Genomic DNA, 22,893 nt, shown 5'->3' on the forward strand with positions numbered 1-22,893 from the left:
AGTTTTCTAAGCTACCACGCAGTTTTGTTTTGTTTATGAATGAAAGTTAAGGCAAATGTTTGGTGCATTGTTGTATGCAATAGTTTTGTTGATAGCTTTTGGTTAAAGAATATACACTGGCTAACTGTGACACTGTTCAGGCATTTTTTTGTACTTCTGCATATGAAATATGTAAATAAAATTAAAAATTGTACAGAATAATTTTGTTCTGTTATATTAAGATTCCTACAACAGTAAATATTTTTACACAAGATATATTTATTATATGTACATAAGGGGGCTTCCAGAAAAACAGTCAAGACTTCATTGGGGTTCTGGGAATCTGCAAGAGAAATGTGAAAATGAAGTATGACATTTAATAACGTTTTGACTCCGTATTAAGCCAATTGAGTACCTGGATTAAGTCATTATTCCTCGTCATCAGGCGGGATACCCAATTCCTCGTCGGTCCACTGGGAGGCGTCAGGCCAAGGGAAGTGACCCTGTCGAGGAAAACAAACTCTTTCAGCTCGATCCATTTACTAAATAACCGTTCAATGTGTCAAAACAACATGTGGCATACCAGGATTGCATCAGGGTCGTGCCAGCAATGCCAAAGTATCCAAAACCACATGGCACCGCTGATGAGCTCAGATTCAAATACCTGTTTCTTGGTTATCTGGGGATATTGTCTGTACTGTGGCTCAATATGCGGTCCGCCACTTCCACTTAACACACGGAATAAACACACAAAAACACAGGTTAGCTTAAATGCACAGCGAGTTCATGGTTTTAGCTCTTTCTTCTCGTCTGCTTTAGTTAGCACACATGCTAACACGGTCTGGGTGACTTACTTTCTCCGCGTCACTCGTTGAGGACCTCGTCTAAGTAGCTTTGAAGTAGTCCGTATGATTCCTACCGCCCTCCCCAAATAAGACATATTTACAAAATGTACGAGTGTTCCGAGTTAATTCTGTGGAAAGTCTATCCGATGAAATGTCACCTTCTATGTCAATAGAAGTACCTTGCAAGAACAGTCGCTGTGATTGGACAGAGGGGAAAAGGCGTGTAATGTTTCTCTGCGTTGATTGGCTGAATTTGCCACGGTCGTCTGCTCCACAGTTGAGACCAGTAACCTCTTATTTTACTCTTGAAGCCCCGCCTGCTTGTGCTATGGAGACAGGCCGGGGCCCCCGGTGTGAAACCGCAATCCCCCCGAAATGCAATGGCCAATTTCCATTTATTTCAAATGTACTGAATTTCTATTGCTTGATTCCTTTCAAAAACAAAATAATTGTTTTAACCATTTGATTGGCTCAAGTATTGTCTCTTATGACCTTAACCAACTGACCAGACGTGTTATGGGCTAACAATGCGTATTATTGTTCTATAATACCATAGTATTTCACAGTTCTGCATAGATGACCACTAGAGGGAAGCAACGGCCAAATAATAAAAACAATAACAACAATAAAATTCAAAGGAATTGCATATGCACACAAGACACTTTATTTTCTTTCTTGTTACACTTATTGTGTAAATATGATTAGTGACTGTATAAGGAAAGCTGTCCTGCCTGTGAACATACTGCAAAGAGTGGGGGGCATTGGACATACGATGATGCAAATGTCAATAATCGTTTAACACTCGTATGTAAGTAACCAAAGCATGTTAGGCTAATACTATAATGGAAAAAATATAGAATTTGACGTCGTGCAGATGAAAACAGGAAATAACCCTGACACGAGAGCGCGCATGACGCCACCCAAGCGAGCGGGCAAAATATTTTCGGCGCCATCTTGTTCCCAATCGGCTGCGTTAACTTATTCTACTGAGTTGCGATGCAGTCAAATCCTTCGTATCCGCTTAAAATCAACTGTTGAAGCTACTGATGCCAGTGGTGCAAAACGAGCTTGAACTCTGAAGGCGAATAAGCTAGAATTTACGGTCTGTTTATAATTGTCCAATGATACTTAATGGCGTCTCGTCGGTGTTGCTCTCCGGTTGCACCCCTCTCTCCTCACAGCTCAGAGCCCGCCCACAAATTCAACTAACATGATGTCATCACAGACCAGATGACTTTTTTAAATGTCCACATTGCTCTAAAGATCCATGTTTTAACAACTGAAACATTTTTTTCCATCTCCCTGGGTTACTTTGTTTCCTTCACTACCGCATGCCAACGCCACATTTCTTTTATGTTGTTGTGTATTTGGATAGTACTCGCTCTGTGTCCTCCCCAAATTACCACAGCAGCACTGCGAGTCTTCAGAACTGCGCACGCGCGGGGATATGCGGTTTGGAGGGTCGAGAAATGGACACGATGATAACGGTTTCAAAAAATGTCTGTTTATACACACACCCGTGATGTGTAATAGTGACCAAGTTAAAGACGGTGTGTAGCTGACACGCTTGTTTTAACAACGACAAGAAAAGCAGGCGCTCCGAGCTCGTCTAATTTGTTGGCCATATCTGTTAAGATTTTTATGAAGCATAGGCCTATGGCACATGGAGGAAAGGATTACGTAAGCTCTTGATTTAAGACAATCGGAGAGTTATGTTGCACCTCATGTCTTTTTTTGTTTAAAGAACAGACGCTATGTTGTAATACCATAGCTAAGCGTAAAACACTGTTCACATTAAGTACCTCATTAAATGTGTTTTTTCATTTGGCCACGCCACTATTTCAGACACATTTGCGGAACAGATCCCGAGTCTGTCATGTCATCAGGTGGAGAAGCCGGGTGGAAGTAAAAAGTTACAGCATATCACGTTTATCCATTATCCGTACCATGGTCCGTACCGAAAGTGGGTCCATGAACGCACATATAGCTCGGCCAATGGCACCCTTGTTAGAGCGAGTGTGCAGCCCCGCAGATGCGGAGGCGTGGCTCGCGCTGATGATGGTGAGGAGGGGGCACTGTGGGCGGAGTCTGCGAGCTCCTGGCAGCGCCGCCATTTTTACACAGGGAAAAGAGACTGTTTGAAGGATCTAATTTCTAAAAGTCGCTATTCATCAGGGCATAATTTTAACGGTTTTGCTGTTATTTATAGTGTATTTGGAGTACCTCCAAAGATCTGGGAGTAAAGAGTTTTGGAAGGCGTGTACTTCATACTGGACAAGTTTTATATACACATTTTGAGACTTTGCTAGTGATCCGCAGTGTGTGGATAGAAGTATTGTTTTGGTTGTGAGAGCTGAAGAGCGGCGGGGTCTCACACAGGTCCTCTCTTCGCTGTTCGGATCTTTGAGAGTGGACATAAAACGGTAAGTAAACACTTTTGATTGTATTTGTGTGGCGGTCCCAAATACGACCTGGAAAGCTATTGTTGGCTTTAGTTAGCTGGCTAGGCGCATCATGCTGTAGCTGGCTAAGGCATCAGCTTAGAATTGAAGGGTAGTTTATGGATCAGTGGTATTTATATGACTTCGTTGTGGAAATGCTTTTGAAAATCGTATAAAACTACTCAATACAGTCAATATCTAATTCTACACTAACGTGCGACAGTCTTTCTTGTAGTGAAGATGTCAGTTGCTAACTAGCGCATGCTACTAGCTTAAATTAGCTCCACACGGACTAAACCCTATTTCTTAGATTCATTTTGTTTCCACGGTGCACGATTTTGCTGGCGAATACGTCCTGACATTATTCCTTTATATGTGGGACAATACTCAATAGCTGCTTGGCCCACAGTCTACGTTACGGCAAAACGTTTTGTTAACGCCACAAAGCTCAAAACCTGTAACGTTATTGCCTTAATTAAACCGCACACATATAGTCAACATCGGAAACAGCATAACCTACAAAAATGAAGACGGAAATGGTCTCTAATCGGCATTAACAAGTAACTATAGTTCTATAGAACCAATGACATGTAAAGTGTCACCTCGAGGCATTTTGGCGCTTTATTGTTTTTATTTTGTTGATAAATAGTCTTGCTGATGTCCTTACCCTTTATACATTTCATTTGTTATACATTTCCAATGCCCCTATAACTGCAGCAGTCAGCAAATGCGTCAATGTGGCCAGAGTTTGTTGTCTTACTAAAACACAACAGGCACCTTATTTGTCACCACAAACCGTACAGTGAGCTTGTTTGTATTTGTTAACAACTCTTTATAGGCTCTACACGGCGACATCGGACAGATTTTAAAAGTGGATAAAATACCGTACTAAGCTCGTTGTCGCGGTTGCTTCGATCCTGCCCACACGGCACAGGACATTGTTTCCATTCAGTAAATGTTTGTACAATGTCACTGTGTAATGTGGACAAGCTTTTACATGCATATTATGGACAGATTCACGCAAAACACTTAAGGAAATGTACAATTGGTAAATGCATCTGAAGTGATGCAAAGGTTATATCCCTGACTTTAATCTTCCAAATTATTACGCAGTCTACCAAAAAGGTTTCTGTTAAAATGGCTCAACGCGTATGTTCACTATGACTTAATTTAGATTCATGGTGTACTAGGTTCAAATGCTGCAAGCATGGGGGAGGGGACGTTCATTTGGGCATATCGCCCCAGCCATACAATTTGTAACCCCACATCTACTGTGCTGCAACTGTACCAATAGCCCTTGTCCCCCCGACAATGGCATCGCATTACTTAATTTATGTAGCTGTTTGTCTCTTATTACCAACGATGGATAGCGTTTATCCGCTTTCCCACTCTATTGCCTACTCTGCCAACACTAAATCATTACGCATTATGCATTTAGCCTTAGCAGCTAACGCTAACTCGGTGTGCTTTTCCACAATAATTGGCACCCGCTTTCTGCATAAGCATGTTTATCGTGCCAAACACAGATCCAACCGACCTCAATGAATATCAACCCACTTTTGCGTGATTTACCGTAATCAAAATACCTTACAACGTTTCATTTTGAGAGGCCATGGTTGTAATTGCTAGCCCATTAGCTTGCCTGCTTTGCTTTCGACGAGTTCACAATAAAATCCTACATCACCGACAAAAGACATTGCAGCGACCGACAAATACTTAAGGCAGAGTGTGTAAACAGGCGAATGAATGCTTTCTTGTTTTGTTTTTTAGTCCAAGGCGAGGCTCCCTTTTCTTTACGATAGTCTCGCCGTCCTGAGAAAAGCGCTATGAAAATGGCGACAGTAGCACGGCGTTGTGGAATCATAATAGCAACGCTGTGTCCTCCACACCCCTATCGGCAGCAGGGACTGCAGCGCCAACACACTTACCAACTATTAAGTGTTTATTTCATGCAACCATTTTGCCAAATACTTATCTATTGACTTAAAAATAAATGCGTGATTACATAAAAACTGATTTTGCGATTTGTAATGTTACGTTCGTTGAATATAAAACAAGTAGCCCTGTGACATGCGTCACACAATTGTTTGGAAAGCTCTGGTGTGGAGGTTAGCTAGACACGTCGCAGTCTGGCCTCACTTTACTACAAATATTATCTTGTGTCCACTGACAGATAGTTTCTCTTTTTTATTGTAGTTTTGTGAAGAATTGCATACATTTTAGATTATGTGTAGGTAATTAAACAATATGGAGTACCACGGTTATCTACTCTAGACATTTCAAATCTCTACATATCTTTAGTGAAGAGGCGATTGCTGCAGGCCTCTGCTTTTTATTATAATGTAACAGAGCACAAACAGTCTACCTGCGTCGGTCTTGACCGGGTCGTAGCTACTTAGTTTGTTTACAGAATTGACTGAATTTCCACCCACCATGTAGCCAATGTTAACATTGACTACTGTAGATGCTGGATTTATTCAAGCAGATTATGTTTCGAAACTTTTCATGTAGCATATTTATTTTTGCAGTTTTTATTTATGATTTATGATTATTTATTATACTTCACAAGATTTGTCTGACCGTAACACTGCGACATCATCTTATAGCTGCAATTCTACTCTTTAGAACCTGGTCTACAATCTTGTCTCTCATGGGTTGTGTCCGGACCCCAAGAGACTGCTAGACAAAGCTAGCTAGTTCTGGAGCACAACACAGTCACATGGTTTCCCAGCTGGGACAAGAAGCTAGGGCTGCTCAGGTGACCTGTTTTTGTGTTTCTACTTGGCCTGTAACAGATCTTGTTTTACACTAGTTGCAGGCTTCCCACTTGACAGGTGGCTTTAGGGGTGTGACTGGTGAGCCTGCAGTCATGCTACAGCTGTAAAACATGGTCTCTGTGTTACAGTAACGATTTACAGTTGATCCGGGACTTGTCATTGATGTTGTGTTAAACTATTGAGGGCCATGGTTGATATTGATAAACAAACTTGTATACAATAAGTGATTGTTTTTCCCTATAAGACAAACTGTACCTTGCTTCTATTGACTGCTGTAATTTTATAACATGCTAGCTGCATGTTAGCATGTTTTAATCGGTTAAGTCAATGAAACCTTACCAATAATATAGTGATCATTCCTGTATATTTGTTTTTATTCGACCAATTGCATTTGTACAGTGCATATTTTAAGAGAGGCAAAAGAACAAAATTATCCCTGTTGGCTGTTTGGCAGACATTGCTGAGACAACAGGAGGGCTGCCTCAATTTTTTTCACTAGACAATACATACAGATACTTACAAATAAATGCAAAAATACATTTAACTTGTTTTTTGTTTTTCCATATCACACAATTAGTTCAAACTCTGTACAAACAAGTTGTTAATGTCAACTGATGAATGAGGCACTAAAACTAACAAGGCAAAATTAGTAAGTATTTATTTTCTGATTATAGACTGAGCATAACTTGGTTCACAGTCAGTAATAATCTCATACTCTTACATATTGATGTCATCATGACGAACTGAATGAAGGTGAAAGCTACTGATGTTACTCTGGGTTTTCCCTTCAGTGCAGTCTTTCCTAAAAGCATAGCCTCTCCTTACACAATGACGTGACTGTGTCCCCTTGCTCAGGGAGGGTAGGTGTGGAAAGCAGACTGCGATGTATGCTCTACTCTGCCACCCAGAGTCCACCCAGATTTGAGCTGTGTAGCGTCAGACAGACCCCTGTACACCTCCCCCACCCTGCTGCCCTGACAAGTAAGAGAGACGGTTTCTGACTCGCTGCAGCATAAAGATCTGATCATAACATGAAGTGATGTATAGAAACAATATGACATTTACCCTTTGCCACTTTCCTTTGGTGTTTTTATGTTATTGCACGTTTCCATACAAGAAGCCTATTGAATGCACACCTCCGTGTATTTGTTAGGAACTTTTTCAGACACTCCCCTTCCTCTCCTCAAAGCCTTCCATCTCAGGTTTATTTAGGAAGTGCACCAAGAAGGGAGAGAAATCTGGCTGGGTGACCGGGCACAGGGAAGGGGAGGGTTATGCTTTTCTCTCTCTTTTTTTTATTTTGGCTGTGTATCTTTAAGGTGATCGACAGCGCTTTAAGAGGAAGTAGGAGGAGCAGACAGAGGCAACTACATCTTGGCTGGCTTAGATTCAGACAAGAATGCAGCTGTACTGTACCCACCCCTACTACCACCACACACACACACGCACAACTCTTATTGTCATAATTGTTTGGGTGCAGTTTAGTGCACATCATGTAAGGATCCTTTTTAGAAGAATGTGTATAGGGGCAGGCTTAGGGGTCTGCCTCTTTGTTGTGTGTGTGTGCATGTGTGTCTGTGTGTGTGTCTGTGCGTGTGTGCGTGCGTGTGTATGTGCATTCCTTAGCATTGACAGCCAAATTCCGGGGATGAACTGGAGACCAACCTAGTGGACAACGGGGATACAAATGGGCTCAAAGAAAAGCTATTTACTAGCTCCACAGCCTTGGCCTCAAACTCAAGGAGGGCAGCAGGTATTTGGCAGGGAGCTCTTTTCTGGCTGAAACAAAAGTTCTCATTTCTCAAATGTCCATAAATTGTTTTGGATCACTAACCAAATGGACTGAGAACATCCGTTTCTCAGAAAATTGATCTGTATTTGTTAGCACGATTACAGAGATGCAAAATCTCCTATTCTGGCAGTCCACAATAAGCAGTTTTGCCATTGTTTATAAAAGTCTTCTCAACATGCCATGCCTGCAAGTTTTCTCATTTTGTATTTTCTAGTAAAGTTGTTAGCAGTGGAAAGTGTTACGTTTTCAGTTTGTTTCAACCCTGGTGCTGTACAAATGTCTGCACAAGCATGTTTTGGTGAAATATGGTGGATTGCATGCTGAACGTGAGAGTTTATGACATATGACAAATGCCATATCGATAGCTCCATTTCCAGTTACACAGAGCTCTGTGATTTGAGCCTTTGTTTGGCCCCAGTACATGATTAGGCGGAGGTGTGACCTCCAGCCTATTTTGTCTCAGCATCTGTCCCTCCCACTAATCCTGCTTATCATTGAAGCTCTGGGTATCAGGGGCAGCCATACTGCCACAAATGCTCTGTCTGGTTTCAAATCCAGAAATAAAATGGTATTTATATCATAGGGAGTTGTTTTCTTACATTGTCTTATCTTCTTCACCAATAAATGATGGAGTGACAGCACTATGTTAGAATTTCTGTAATTAACTTGATTTGAGAGCAAATAGCACATTTAAGAATCTGTCCACTGGAAAGGGGAAAATGGCCTTGGTTGGCTTTCTCTCAGTCCTTTCATGACGGATCAATGGTCTGTGTTCTCTTGCTCCCCTTTGTGGGTGCTTTCTTACAGTGCAGCATGAATTTCTGGGAAATGCAGTAGAGGTCGCTTGAGCTCTATTCACAAATGTACAATACTGTACAATACTACAACAGTTATTCAGCCTTACTAATTATTTACTGTAATTCATTGCTCATATCTACCAAAGGTTATTGCACTAAATATTCCATGTCTTTTTCTTCCCGTTTCTGTCCATTTTCAGGCCTTGTGGATGCACTTAGATGTCTGCAATGACTGCTGTGGCTGGTATGCCTCAGTGTTTTGGACTGCCATTCTCTGGACTCAGTAGGGCAAGAACTGATCAGCAGAGAACGTCATGAGCATTGTCATCCCAGTTGGGGTGGACACAGCAGACACCTCATACCTGGACATGGCTGCAGGCTCAGAGTGAGTAATGCACATCCACTCATCTTCACATTAAACCCTATGTAGGGGTAGGAAATATGGCATCTCAGAAAATCTGAATTTTCTAGATTACAATTTCAATTAAATCAAAATTCTTCACGCCCGTTGGGTTTATTGTATTATCAGTAAATGCTTCCTCTGAGACTTCACTTTTGACTTCCCTCTGCCACTTACTTGGCGCATTACCAATTTGGAGGCACGAGTGGAGAAAAGTAGACTGCACGTGTCAAACAGAAACGCATTGATTAACAATACAACGATTTCTTTAAATTGGCAGATTGACACTGATTCAGATCGTGGCTCTCTCCTTTTGGTTATTCTAGCATCATCCACCCATTAACACTTACTAAACTTTCCTGCCCTGATATGCCCCATGTGATACTTTGTCTTTGTGAAGAGGAAAATACACTGACAAATAGGGCTGCAGCTATTATTATTTATTATTTGGGTAATCGATTAATCTACCAATTATTTTACCCTTTAATTGATTAATTGCTTGGCTGTGAAAGGTGCATGGAAATGGTATTTAAAAAAAAAAAAATCCACATGAAGTTAAAGTGGCCCCGCTTGTTGACATGTTGATGGGGTAACCTTAAAGTGAATGTTTGTAGGAGGCTCTTAGTGCTAATTCTGCTCTCTGACTGGATGAGACACAGGCGGCTATTTATAAAATTGTCAATGTACATAACATAACTTTGTTTTAAAAGTTAGGGTTCATCAGAAATACGAAATTGTCATGTCATTTTTGCTCTATTTGAATCTGTGTTTACTCGAAAAAGATTAATCAATTATTAAAATAGTTGACAACCAGCCCTACTGACAAATGTAGTCGATTCTGCAGTTTTTATGACAAATTTTTTTAATCTGGTATTTTTTCAGATAAACCATTGACTTTAATTCAACATCAGCATCTTTTTCTATGAACACAAACCGAGAGCAAACCCATTTTTGTACATTACTTACACTCAATATGAAGAGTCCACCAACAGCAGAAGATACTTGAGGTTTTTAAAGCGACACAAGGCGTTATAACGTGTTCACTGCATACACTTATTGGAGCGTAACTGAGCATGCCGCCATGGCAACAAACCCCTTATTCTCCACCGCTTGAGTTTCATCTTTTGAGAGACCGAGCTGTGGCCTTTTTGCAAAAAAAAAACATAAACTAAGCAAAAGATTCTCATATGACTAAAGAATAGCAGACGTCATCAGTAGTCGATTGCTCCTGTCTCTTTAAATCTTGAGCCCGCCTCCTTCCTTCATCATAGCTGTTGCCGTGACAGCTTGCGTTGCCATAGCATCTGCTCCTTCTGTTGCCATAGCTACTGCCCTGATTGACAGGTCAAATTGCATAAATATGGCATCTTAAACAATCCCTCTACCCATTGCTGTGTGGAGCTCACTGCGGTGTCTGTACACGGTGCGTCCTCACTTCTTCTCTCGATTCATTCAGAGGTAGAAAACAGACTTCCACCTGCTGTTGCACATGAGCAGTGGCTACTCACCAGAGAGACGCCGTCATCCCCTGCAGTCTGCAGCAGTGTGAGCAGCTGTTGGCTAATGCAGTGTGCATGTCCACAGTGAACAGTCGGTCTGCACATTCACACAGCTTTGTGTTACTATGGCAGCCAGTGGGCGCTCAGTCAGTCAGTGTAGCCGAGGCGTTGCCTTTGGTTGTTCTCTGCTGCTCTTTACTACTTATTATCTACTTATTATAGAAGCATCATCTTGAGTGTTTTAATTCACACAGCACTGAAGCCTCACCTTTGTTTAGTTTTTCAGATTGTTATGACTCTTGCTTTCTCTCTATGTATCATTAATCATTTTAAATTGGTATGCACATATATTTTGTGCTGTGCTAAGATCTCTAAAGTTTAAAAATAACCTGATTATAATGTACTCTGTATCACTAGAATGTATTTAGTAAATGACATCTGCATTGAATAAAACCGTTTTTTCAGTGAAGATGTCATTTACTAAATAAATTCTATACCGGCAGACGTTCTTTTAACACGGTAAATTCTCTTCAGACACGCCCCCCACTTTAGATCCGCCTTTAAACCTCGTGCTCATGCTTTCACTTTGATCGTCAGAACTTTAGCACCAATATAGAGAGGAAGTGTTGCACGTTGCACTCTTGAAGCACAAACCTTTACTCATATAATCTAAGCAGAAGAAAGGACTTGACGATTGATTGAAGAGGTACCTATATTTTTCTTGATACTTTAAACAAGACGCATTTCAACAGAGCTTTTTTTTGTTTTTTTTACTTTCAAGGTTTTGTTAGTAGTTTTTTCTCTCATACCTTTTAGAAGATGTAGTTTGTGAAGATTGGTTTAACAGTATTTAGATTGAAATCGGCTTAAAGTTTGCGTTTACTGTTTACTCACTTACTGTATGTCTCTTACTCACTTACTGTATATCTCTGATGATTCTAATGTTGGCACATGTTATGTAGTAAATCATAAAGAGCTGCCCTTGCATTGCCCTTAGCTCCAGAGACTGTTTTTAGTGATTGGTCACTTTTCTGTAGGTTTGTGTCTTGCCGTGCCATTATCCTTGCCAGCCTTTCTGCCATATCACTCTTACTGTTGAATCAACTGTCTACAACTTGGTAGATTAGTCATGACGTAACACGGGCGGGTTGGTCTTAACGGCTAACAGGCTCTGCTCTTGTGCTGGTGAAAGTAGACATACTGGTTCCGTGAGAAAATACCTGAACGCGTATTTCTCTGAACGTGATAACATTACAGCCTTAGTTGACACTATGTGCCTGTTTTTTTTAAATTTACTACAGACCAGAATCGGTGGAAGCCAGTCCTGTAGTGGTGGAGAAGTCCAGCTACCCACACCAGATATACAGCAGTAGTTCTCATCATTCCCACAGTTACATCGGTCTGCCGTATGCTGTAAGTACAAATACACACATTGAATCTAAAATGGTCCTGTGAATCGTAGTTTTTTTTTTTTTGACACATTTACTATAAACTTGAAATCCGTATTATTTATCAGGACCATAACTATGGAGCGCGGCCTCCACCTACACCACCAGCGTCCCCTCCTCCCTCGATGCTGATTTCACAAGGAGATGGACGGTTGTTTATGCCAGGGGGGCAAGATGAAGCATCCAGGGGCACCACTCTTAGCACCTCAGAGGATGGTAGCTATGGGGCAGACATTACCCGCTGCATCTGTGGCTTCACCCATGATGATGGCTACATGATATGCTGTGATAAATGCAGGTAAGGAATAAGCTGGCTTGTCTTTTTTTTTAATATTTAGTCTCTCTTTACGTTTTTTAAAGCTGATTATCTTTTTGTTTGCTTTCAGTGCATGGCAGCACATTGACTGCATGGGTATCGATAGACAAAACATTCCTGAAACCTACTTGTGTGAACGCTGCCAACCACGACACCTGGACAGGGAGCGGGCCATCCTGTTGCAGACAAGAAAACGAGAGTGTTTATCAGGTGAGACAGATTATACAGACAAACATTACAAAACCACCAAGTTTAGCGACACTTCGGTTTGTTGAGTGACAGTCTTTTTGAGATTAAGAGGCTGTTTAACGACTGCTCTGGCCGAATGTGAGATGTCGGTGCTGGTCGAGGATACTATTCACACAATCAATGGTGAATTTTAATGTTTATTTTGTGTTTGTTCATTTAGAACACTTTATAAAGAACAAAAAGTTTATATATCCTTAAATTATTTAGATAATCATATACATTTTTGCCCTTTTGTTCCACCCTATGTAGGATTTGTGTCTATTGTACTTTTTTTTTTCTACTGAAGGGAGACATTAGCTACTCCCCCATCAGGCCAGTTCACACGTACCTCTGTTCCTTAACCTGGGACACACTGACACCTACTGGACAGTTTGAAGAATCAAAAACGTCTTCTTTTTCTCCCCCTCATCTGAACCTTGTGCTTTATTAGATGTTTGTGTACTGTTGCCATTTCAGATGGGGACACAAGTGCAACAGAGAGTGGAGATGAGGTGCCACTAGAGCTCTACTCAACCTTTCAACACATGCCAACTATCACTACCCTGACCACCGGGCGCTTAGGTAATAAACAGGTTGAGAAAAAACGTAAAAAGAGTGGTGATAAAGATCCTCCAGCATCCTCTGCCCGAGCAAAAAAGGTGAAACATCGTTCTAATAGTTAATTACATTTTTTGCATTTTCTGAATGCTATTTCTTTATTTAATCTGTCTTTATTGCTATTTTTGCAGGCGTTCAGGGAAGGATCTCGAAAATCATCCAGAGTAAAGGTAATCTAACATGAACCATTAATATTGATTTCATGTTCATGAATTTGGTAAAACAAAGTATTTTTCATTGTTTAGGGTGCTGCCCCGGAGCAGGATCCAACAGAGCACCCGATTCTCTGGGAAAGCAAAATGAAGAGTTGGATGGAGCGCTATGAAGAAGCCAGTAGTAATCAATATAGTGAAGATGTCCAAGTCCTGTTACGTGTAAAAGAGCAAGGCGACGGAAAGAGCCTTGCCTACAACACACACCCAGCCTCCTTCAAGCCTCCTGTAGAGGTGATGCCACCAACATATTTGTGCATTGCCCCTTATTGGACCCAAATACTATAAATTATCTTTGTTTCTTACAGCTCTCTTATCTCTGTTTACAGAGTTACATTCAAAAGAATAAAAAGATCCTCAAGGCAGTGCGAGACCTTGCACCAGACTCCCTTATCATTGAGTACAGAGGGAAATTTATGCTTAGGCAGCAGTTTGAAGCTAATGGGTACTTTTTTAAGAGGTCAGAAATTTCTTTTTTTCTGGAATAAGGGTTATTAACGTGATACCATTTAGTCTAACTTTTGTTTTATTACAGGCCATACCCATTTGTATTATTTTACTCCAAGTTTGATGGTCTGGAGATGTGTGTTGATGCTCGTAGTTTCGGCAATGAGGCACGCTTCATCCGGCGCTCTTGCACCCCCAATGCTGAGGTAAGTGTACACATCCAAGAAATGTTTTGAATTGAATAAAGTATTTCGTAAATACTGCCATGTTAAACCTTTTCTGACTTTTATTAGGTGCGACATGTGATTGAGGATGGTATGTTGCATTTATACATCTACTCAGTGCGGCATATTACCAAAGGCACAGAAATCACCATTGGCTTTGATTTTGATTTTGGCAGCTGGTACGTTCCATTTGCTTGACCATTTCCTTATTTTATTGACAAGGTCGTTTTTTTCACCTAATCTTTCTTTCTTTGTATGATGTAGTAAGTACAAAGTGGACTGTGCCTGTATGAAGGGGAACCATGAGTGCCCTGTGTTGAAGCATAATCTGGAGCCCACCGAAAACCTGGGCTCAGCTAGTCGGAGACGTGTGTGTCGAAAGGACAGAGACTCCCAAGATGATCTTGGCCAGAACCAGAATGTTGGTCTGGATGGTGAAACCAAGGGGAAAACTATGGGCGATAACAAACAGCGGAAGCTGTCACCTCTTCGCCTCTCCATCTCAAATAACCAGGCAAGAGACACACGTCTGACATTAACAACATTACAACATTGATTCAAGATCATCAACATTGTCATTAGTTTTACACACATCCAATCCAAATTTATTTGTAATGCACTTTAAAGACAACATGATTGACTAAAATGCAGAACACAACAGAAACGAGTCAAGTAAAAAGTACAAAGGTAAGGTTATGTCATTCTTTCTCATTTCCTCTACACACTTTGAAACCCATTTTCTCTTCCTTTAAACATTTCAAAGGTTAAGACTGATTTATAATGTGATGTGTAATCATTTAAATATGACTATACTACTATGGAGCAGACTGAAATCATTCAATGCAATGCTTTCTGGTCCACCATCATTGTCATTTTCCATGATAAATCCATTGGTTGTTGGTCTTTTCTGAACTACTAACTAATTTAAAACAAGGACTTTTGGGTAGCAGTCCATCTTGAGCTCAGTACAACTTAAAATACAAATCAGTGAACGAGAGCATACAGTCTTGAAAAGCACTGGGCAGATCTAAAAAAAAAAAAAAAAAGTAGTTGACTTACCAGGCCCCCTCCTCAGTCCTTAATTCCTTTGTCCCATACTTAACCTGTCTCCCTCTAGTCTGTAGCCAGACTGAAAAAAAATCAGCCATGATAAAACGCCATACCCTCCTCTTACAGGATCCTGAGTTATATGAGGATCTAGAAGACAAAACGTCCATTAGCAATGAAGTAGAGATGGAGTCAGAAGAGCAGATTGCAGAGAGGAGGAGGAAAATGGTAAGTTTACCAAGCTAGGACCTATGGCTTTTTACCCTGAAAACGTGCAGCAAAAAGGGGCAACATCTAAACCACAGCTGTCACCTGTTTCTTTGGGTCAAGGCTTAGGAGTTTGTTTGCTCAAAGGGCTGTGGCTTGGGCGGCATCAGCTGTTATGCCAATTTCAAACTGTCCTCATTTCTATTACTTTGCTTCCACATCTACGCACCTTTTGCTGTTATATTTTTAATTTACTCCTTTGAGCTTCGCTTTCATTTTGTAGCTTTTGCTCTCTTTATGGTGACATATTTGTTTGTGATTGTTTTGTCCTTTTGTCCTCACGTGACCTCAAAGAAACCATGACCTATATATATTTAAGACAATTTTCCTAAATTTTCCTAGTATCCAAAATTAGACCCCATGAGTTTACACAAATATAAAAATAAACTATAACTTTATGGTGGCACTCAGGAAGAATGAAAGAACTCGGCTTCTTTCATTCTCCCTGAGAGAATGAAAGAAATAAAGGACTCGAGTTATAAAATGCTGACTCATTGTTGGCTCGTGTACAATTCTGCTAATTGTTCAAGGAGAAACAGACAGGAGGAGCAATAGTTGACGAGTTGTTGCACCGTTCACATGGTCTTTGAAATGTCAAATTGTTCACTTTGTGATATAAGCGTAAAAATATGCACAAATTCTCTCTGGGTCCTTCGCTTTTTCATTCCATTAGCCACAGAAAAAAAATCAACACTGAATTTTCTGTCAATAAAAAGTCTTTATGTTTGAAAACATAAACACTAGATGCAATAATATTATTTAATTTTGATCAGCATAATATTAATCCTCCAATTATATTCTGTTTTGTTTTGATATTTAGTGCATGTTCATGAACATACATGGGACTCGTGCATGTAAACATGCCCCGCTGGATTAAAGCCATTGGCTAATTTTTATACATTGTCCCAAACACCTACTTCCAAACACACTCACTCATCCTGGCTTGTTTTCAGTGGTTGGGGAAACCGGAGGAAACCTACACATTTTGCACCATAATTCTGCGACACAGTATTTGTGTGTGTGACATTCTTTGAATGAAGGTATGGTTGGCGCTCGTGCTTCACAGCTAGAACGTCCTGGGTACGATTCCCACCTGGACGGGGTCTTTCTGTGTGGAGTTTGCATGTTCTCCCCGTGTCTGCGTAGGTTTCCTCATGGTTTCCCCTACCACTAAAAACATGTTCAATAGGCCAGGGTGAATGAGAGTGTGCATTTTGTCCTGCACTCACACTCTCAAACAAATTAGCTCATCAATCTGGAAAAAAATTGTAGCCAAAAATGTAGACCAAAAAAAAGTCTCCCAGAAGAGCACCACTCGAGTTCCAGTTGGCAAAAAGCATTATGAACTTGAATGAGTGATCTGGCAGTTGACCTATTTACATCCTCGTTGGAAACCTTTTTGGAATGACACCTTTGATTTTTCTTTTTTTTTTTGGTCGGTTAATGAATTTTTCTGAAACAAAAGGTTTTAGGCAACATTTATTCCAAATTTGTATCAGTTGTATCACAGAGTGAACAATCTGGCCACTAATGGGCTTAAGCGGCTCCACTATCAGTCAATACTTGTGTTATTACTGTTTAAGGAGTTGTCAATATTCTGACTATTCTGACACCTCATTTCATTATTGTGTATATTTGTTTTAAGGACTTGTCACAATCCATTTTATTGTACCACACACCCTTTTTATTTATTTTTTTACTGTACCCTCTAGACTACAGGACCCTTTTTTTTAGATCATCCTTAGGTTCACAGGTCATGTGGTTTTCTTTGAAAACATTTTTTAAACGTTTGCTGTACATGTCCATTTCTATTATCATGGCATTTTTTTTAAAGGCATAAACCTTCTTAGCCTGTAATTGTACCCTATGATATGATGTGTGATGTGCGTTCTTTTACATTTTCCCCCCACACATTCTCTGCAGACTCGTGAGGAGAGAAAGATGGAGGCCATTCTGCAAGCTTTTGCCCGAATGGAGAAGAGAGAAAAACGAAGGGAACAAGCGCTGGAGAGAATTGGTAGTGTTAAATCAGAGGTTGGCAGTCACATCAAGGAGGAGCTCCCATCAACACCAGAAATGGCAGATTCACCAGCTGTTGCCCAGGTGCTTAGGCATTGATAAGCAGCAGCATAATAGTTTATTTTCAGTACAAGTATTTTGTAAATAAATAAATCACTTTCTTGTAGCCGCTTCTGGAGGTGAAGGAGGAACCTGGATTAAAGCCAGCTAAAGTTAAAGCTTCAAGAAACAGAAAAAGCTTTTCGAGAAATCGTACTCACATCGGTCAGCAGCGAAGACGTGCTCGAACCATCAGCACCTGCTCTGATTTGCCTCCTGGCTCCCCAATCGAGTGTGTCGAGCCTCTGCTCAGTGATGCGCCTGAATGCGAGACGCCCTGTGAACCAGAACCTGAGGTCCTCTCTCTCTCTGCTCAAGCTCCAGATGCGAGCCCTCCTGAAGGCAACTCCCCTGTTCCTGAGAGATGCCGCTCTGGAAGCAAGAGCTTCAAGACAAAAAAGGTAGGGACCTGTTTCGGCTTTTCAAAGAATTGTATTTTTTGGTTAAACTAGAGTTTGTTTGTTTTTTTTCTCCATAGCACTTTGTGAATGAGTGGGTGGGAGAAAGGCAGCAAGACCAACCTGGAGTTCAGACAACAGAGCTTGCTCCTCCAAGACCACTGAGAATAAGCAGTGACCCTGAAGTATTAGCAACACAGCTGAATGCTTTGCCGGGTCAGGCCTGCTCCCCACAGGTCTACAGCACACCCAAACACTATGTGCGCTTCTCTTCACCATTCCTGGCCAATCGTAGTCCCACCACTCCAGGTGTTCCCACTGGAAGACGGCGGTCGCGAGAGATGCCCGAAACCCCACCAACCACTGGTTCTTGTAAAAAGGTACGGCCTCAGTGTAATTCATATCAGTAACATAACATTTTGTATGTAGTATAATTTTGTATCTTTGTGTTAATAATAAATATATATCTATTTTTTGCATTTGTTTCTGTAGCGATGGTTGAAACAAGCTTTAGAAGAGGAATGTTCTCCTAGTCCAGCAAGAAGGCCCAGCTTAGTCATGCCCAGTGAAGGACCTCTCAGTCCCTCGATCAACGGAGACTCCGATAGCCCCCTACCATACAACGGCACATGCTCACTTTCAGGTAGTGATCTACGAAGTGTGAATTTACCTACATTAGTTTACTAGAAGTTTGTAAGAAATCTTCCCTTTTTTCTCTTCCACAGAGTTGCCAACACCTTTAAAAAAGCGCCGTTTAAGTCCTTTAGATGCCTGTTTGTCTGAGAGTTCCACACCCTATGGCTCTCCGTGTGCCACACCCACGCGAGCAGACCAGTCAGAAGCCCCAGCCACTCCTGTTCTTTTGGCAACACCACCACGCACTAAAACAGAGGAGCTCAGTACAGACCCTCTCCCCTGCACCCCAACAACAACAGCAACAACAGCAACAACAACAACAACCGCTGCACCCCACGAGGTAAGCTCTCCTAAATCAGATACTGTAAGGTCCAATATGCCGTAAAAACATGGGGTTAATGATTCTTTGTTTGCAGAGTGAGTCTTCTGTTGAAAGTTCCCCTGAAATCAGTAGGAAAACGAGCACCCAAGAGGTCAGAAAATAATGCTTAAACTTACTACTAAACTACTACTTTTTTTATTTACTACTTATGTTTTTTTTTGTTTATCGAGTAGTGTTGTAAATCAGATTCTATGCATTAGTTTCTAACGCCAACCCTATTCACATTTAAGGCGGATCGACCTCCTTCGTTGATATCCTCTCCGTGCATCAGGGTTTCTTCTTCTGACGGTTTACAGACAGAGGCCAAGCTTTCAGCTCCTGAAAGCCCACAGCCTCTAGCTGCTGAGTCTTTGGATTGTGATGAGGAATGCCTCGACAGTGGAGTTTTAGAAGGTGTTGAAGTGCCCTCATCTGCTGAACCTTGTGCTGCTACATTTCCTGGGTGGATGAAAAGCCCAGAAAGGAGCTCCAGTGGGGCAGCTGGCCTGAGCTTCTCCCCTGTTAACTCAAACTTGCGAGACCTGACCCCCTCTCACACGCTGGAGCCTCTGGTCGCTCCCTTCAGGCCTGACACAGGGACCTCTTCTGCAGCAGGGCCACAGGTTGGCCCTCCAAACGCCTTCAGTGAGGGCCAGGGGCAGCTCTTCTACCCGTGCTCTGAGGATGCATCCTCCCAGGGATTTTCTCGCTCACTCAGTGCGGATAGCAGTGGTGAATGCGGATCTGCACAAAATCCACCTCAAAAAAAGAAGGCAAGTCTTAAATGAAAGCAACGCAAAAACAAAAGCTAGGCCACGAGTGTCTCAAGCGTTAGCCCTGTGTCTTCCTAATATAATGTGTCTCTGTTTCCACTAGGTTTCTCTGCTAGAATACAGAAAACGTCAGCGAGAAGCTCGTCGAAGTGGCTCAAAAACTGAATGCAGTTCGCCTGTTTCCACTGTGCCACCCTTGACCATTGACGCCTTTCCTGTTGCCATGGAGATATCCAGTGAACCCCCTCCACCACCACCATCGCTCCCCTGTACTATGACTGTTACTGAAAAAGAGGCGCCGACAAATGAGGACACAGAAACACAAGGAGACAGAGAGGGAGGGGAAAGGGAAGGGGGAGAGGGCCAGTGGTGAGTACAATCATATTAAACGGTTTCTTTAAATGTTGAAAGTCTCTTTAAGTAACCTTGAGTTTTTTTGTTTCTGAAGGACATCTTCAACTTCAGTAGAACAGGCCCGTGAACGCAGTTACCACCGAGCTCTTCTACTTAGCAAAGACAAAGACACAGGTATTTAACAAGTCGGGTTAACTGCACAGTAATAAGAGGCATGGCATATATTTAGGTTATTGTATTTTTGATTAAAGATGGTGAAAATGAAGGTAGTGAGACACCTGCTGCCAGAGAGTGTCCATCTCCACCTCTGCAGAAGACTCCAACTCATGCAGTGAGTATCTCTTTGAACTCAAACAGATTTCAGTTGGCTCAACAGCAATGTATGACCAAATTCTTTTGCACAGCCCGGTTCCCCTGGATCACAGAGTTGGCCTGTGAAGGAAGATGATGGTGACAGCCAATCCAAGGCATCAAACACAGCAGGCTCATCATCAAACAAGCCTCCAGCCTCAAAGCCCACCCCTCTGACACCCACGAAGATGCATGGCTCACCACTGCCCTCCTCACCTGTCCATTACCCGGGATCCTCTCTTCTCCACTCTCCAAAGCCCCAACCACAGACTGCACCGTTTCGCAGCCAAAGGGCGCTGTTTTCAGCTCAGCCTCAAAACCAGACTCCGTATAATGCTCAGAGCACACTGCCACCACCCCCTCCTCCCCCACCAGCGCCGCCCACATCCACGTCATTCTTCCCCAGTCAGAGCCCCACCTCGGCTGGACCCTTCCCTGCATTTAAGTCCACTGTTGCATCCCCTTACCCCCCTGGATCGCAGACGTTGTTGCAGCCTATGCCCCACAATGTGCACTATCAAGGCTCGGCTGCTCCACCACCTCCCCCCCCTCCACCTCCGCACCCCATCTCCGGCCCCGCCCTTTTACACGTTAACATGCAACAGCACCAGCTAATGCTGAGCAACGTCCCACCTCCTCCACCTCCTCCACAGGGACAGAAAACCTCACAGCAGGCCCCCCCTGCAGCCGGCAGCCTACTGTCTCTGACCCCCCCTCCACCTCCTCCCCCTCCTCCCCCCAACAGCACCATTCAGAACCACCACTTTCAGAGTTTAGGGGCTTTTCAAGCCATGCCTCCAACTACGTACCCTCCTCCCATGCAGCAGAGCGGGATACCTCCGCCTCCACCACCCCCCCCTCAACAGACTCCGCAGGGCCAGGCCCCCTCCACAGCCACACCCCGTGGGCCTCCCTCAACAGCTGCACCTCCCTTCCACAGTTCAGGCTACCTGAGCACCGGGTGGCACTGACCTCAGCTGTTCGACCCAAGTAGCCCCTAAGAACTCCGTCTGAAAGGAGCGTGTACATACTTTTCTATGTACCTGAACACGTGGCCAGTGGAAATACAGATGAATGTGGAAGAAAAGGGTACTTTTTAAAAAATACATGTTTAGAGAAAATCATACAAAAAAGACATGCAACATGATCTTCAACACAGACTGTATTTAAATGAACAACCCCGGTGCTCTTACCCCCCTGGCCTCATTTTGTTTATACATCTTTCCAGTGATGGGAAGACGAGCCCCTGTTTTGTCTCGCTTGGACCCCTTTGTAAGGCCTGCACTTTGTTTATCTAATGGACATTCCAACCTGAAACTTACTCGTAACCCTTTTCTGTTATTCTTTTGCCTTCCTTTTCTCTCTTGTCTGTTGTCATGTTCACACACATTTATTTGTTTTATCTAGTGGTTCATTATAGCAGAAAAGCTTTTTGTATAGAGAAAAAACACAAATTATTTTTTTTATTCCTGTTTAACAACAAATATCTGTTGACCGCTGCAGATTCAGATTAGACCCATTGCGGGAGCCTGCCTCATCGCCCCTGGAGGCTGCACTTGTGTGTTTGTATTTGTGTGTACAGCTTTGTGCACTGTATGTGAGGAGGAGAGTGGCTGCCTAGTGTCGCATCGAGACAAGGAAAGTGCGTATGAATTGAGTGCTTGTGCTCTTCCGAAGTGGGCGCAGTTGACGCACCACAGGTAGGAAGTTAGCGGTTTATTTTTGAATATCAATGGTTATTTGTAGAAAGTGTAATTTAATGTATAGGTGGTTACTCCAGCTTTCACCAGGAACAGATTGTAAATATTTGCTTCTTTTCTTTTCTATGCTTGTACAATTGGCCTCCCATCCCATTTTGAAATATGGTTGTAAATATAAACGCTCTTGGCAAAGCTGAATGTTTCTGTGACTGTAGCATTATTTTTTATTTTTTCCCACTTGAGACTCTTCAACTTTGTCTTTTTTATTATTTGGGTGTGTGAGGGTATGTTTGTGCGGAGGAAACAGACTCACACTGCACTGGTTGGTTATTTTCATGGTTCATTATAATAAATCACTGTAATGACTTTTATACAGTACCATTTGTCTTGAAATGTGTCTCTGGGACCTCTTTGTCTTGTGTGGACTCCAATTTAAGTGGTGATGACGGTGGTTAATGCTGCCTCTTCTGCCATACCTGGTATATTAGGTTTACAGAAGAAAGACAGATCTGGATATTTGGCTGTGAGTAAATGATCAAGTAGGTGAAGGTAAGTTTATTCATAGAGCACAATTCACACATAAGGGCAAGCGTTAGTGCACTTAAGAGTTGTACATCCAACTTTAGGACTATTCAATGTATAGAGCAGGGGTCCCCAACTGGTGGGCCTGGGTCTAGATCCGGACCTCCAGAGGCTTTTGTCCGGACCCCAAAGCCTTTTCATCCACTTAATACACTCAGCCTTAGAAATGATCTAAACAGTTTGAATAATACTGAAATAAAATGGCAAAATTGTTGATTCATTGATCAGCTCTGCTGTGTAAATAGACAACCTGTGCTCATGTCTCAACATGTTCAAAAGCAAT

At 42.1% G+C, this 22,893-nt stretch overlaps 2 protein-coding genes across 2 annotated transcripts; one reads left to right on the plus strand and one right to left on the minus strand.

Moving 5' to 3' along the window:
• Nucleotides 1–22: 22 nt before the first annotated feature.
• Nucleotides 23–1,013, minus strand: ndufb2 (NADH:ubiquinone oxidoreductase subunit B2). The gene is made up of 4 exons (XM_079551872.1): nucleotides 834–1,013; nucleotides 563–707; nucleotides 395–482; nucleotides 23–322 (listed from the first exon to the last, which is right to left on the minus strand). The coding sequence occupies exons 1-3, from the start codon at nucleotides 917–919 to the stop codon at nucleotides 408–410; spliced, it is 306 nt and encodes a 101-aa protein (XP_079407998.1). The 5' UTR covers nucleotides 920–1,013; the 3' UTR covers nucleotides 23–322; nucleotides 395–407.
• A 1,887-nt stretch (nucleotides 1,014–2,900) lies between these two features.
• Nucleotides 2,901–22,406, plus strand: kmt2e (lysine (K)-specific methyltransferase 2E). The gene is made up of 24 exons (XM_079582689.1): nucleotides 2,901–3,247; nucleotides 8,832–9,016; nucleotides 11,832–11,943; nucleotides 12,047–12,276; nucleotides 12,365–12,504; nucleotides 13,000–13,181; nucleotides 13,272–13,310; nucleotides 13,386–13,586; nucleotides 13,682–13,812; nucleotides 13,888–14,005; nucleotides 14,093–14,202; nucleotides 14,288–14,537; nucleotides 15,200–15,298; nucleotides 17,261–17,440; nucleotides 17,524–17,856; nucleotides 17,934–18,233; nucleotides 18,346–18,496; nucleotides 18,579–18,829; nucleotides 18,906–18,962; nucleotides 19,102–19,623; nucleotides 19,727–19,992; nucleotides 20,072–20,151; nucleotides 20,229–20,308; nucleotides 20,382–22,406. The coding sequence occupies exons 2-24, from the start codon at nucleotides 8,946–8,948 to the stop codon at nucleotides 21,297–21,299; spliced, it is 4,821 nt and encodes a 1,606-aa protein (XP_079438815.1). The 5' UTR covers nucleotides 2,901–3,247; nucleotides 8,832–8,945; the 3' UTR covers nucleotides 21,300–22,406.
• The last annotated feature ends 487 nt before the right edge of the window (nucleotides 22,407–22,893 follow it).

The sequence above is a fragment of the Gobius niger genome (genome assembly GCF_951799975.1).
Source record: "Gobius niger genome assembly, chromosome: 2".
Taxonomy (NCBI): domain Eukaryota; kingdom Metazoa; phylum Chordata; class Actinopteri; order Gobiiformes; family Gobiidae; genus Gobius; species Gobius niger.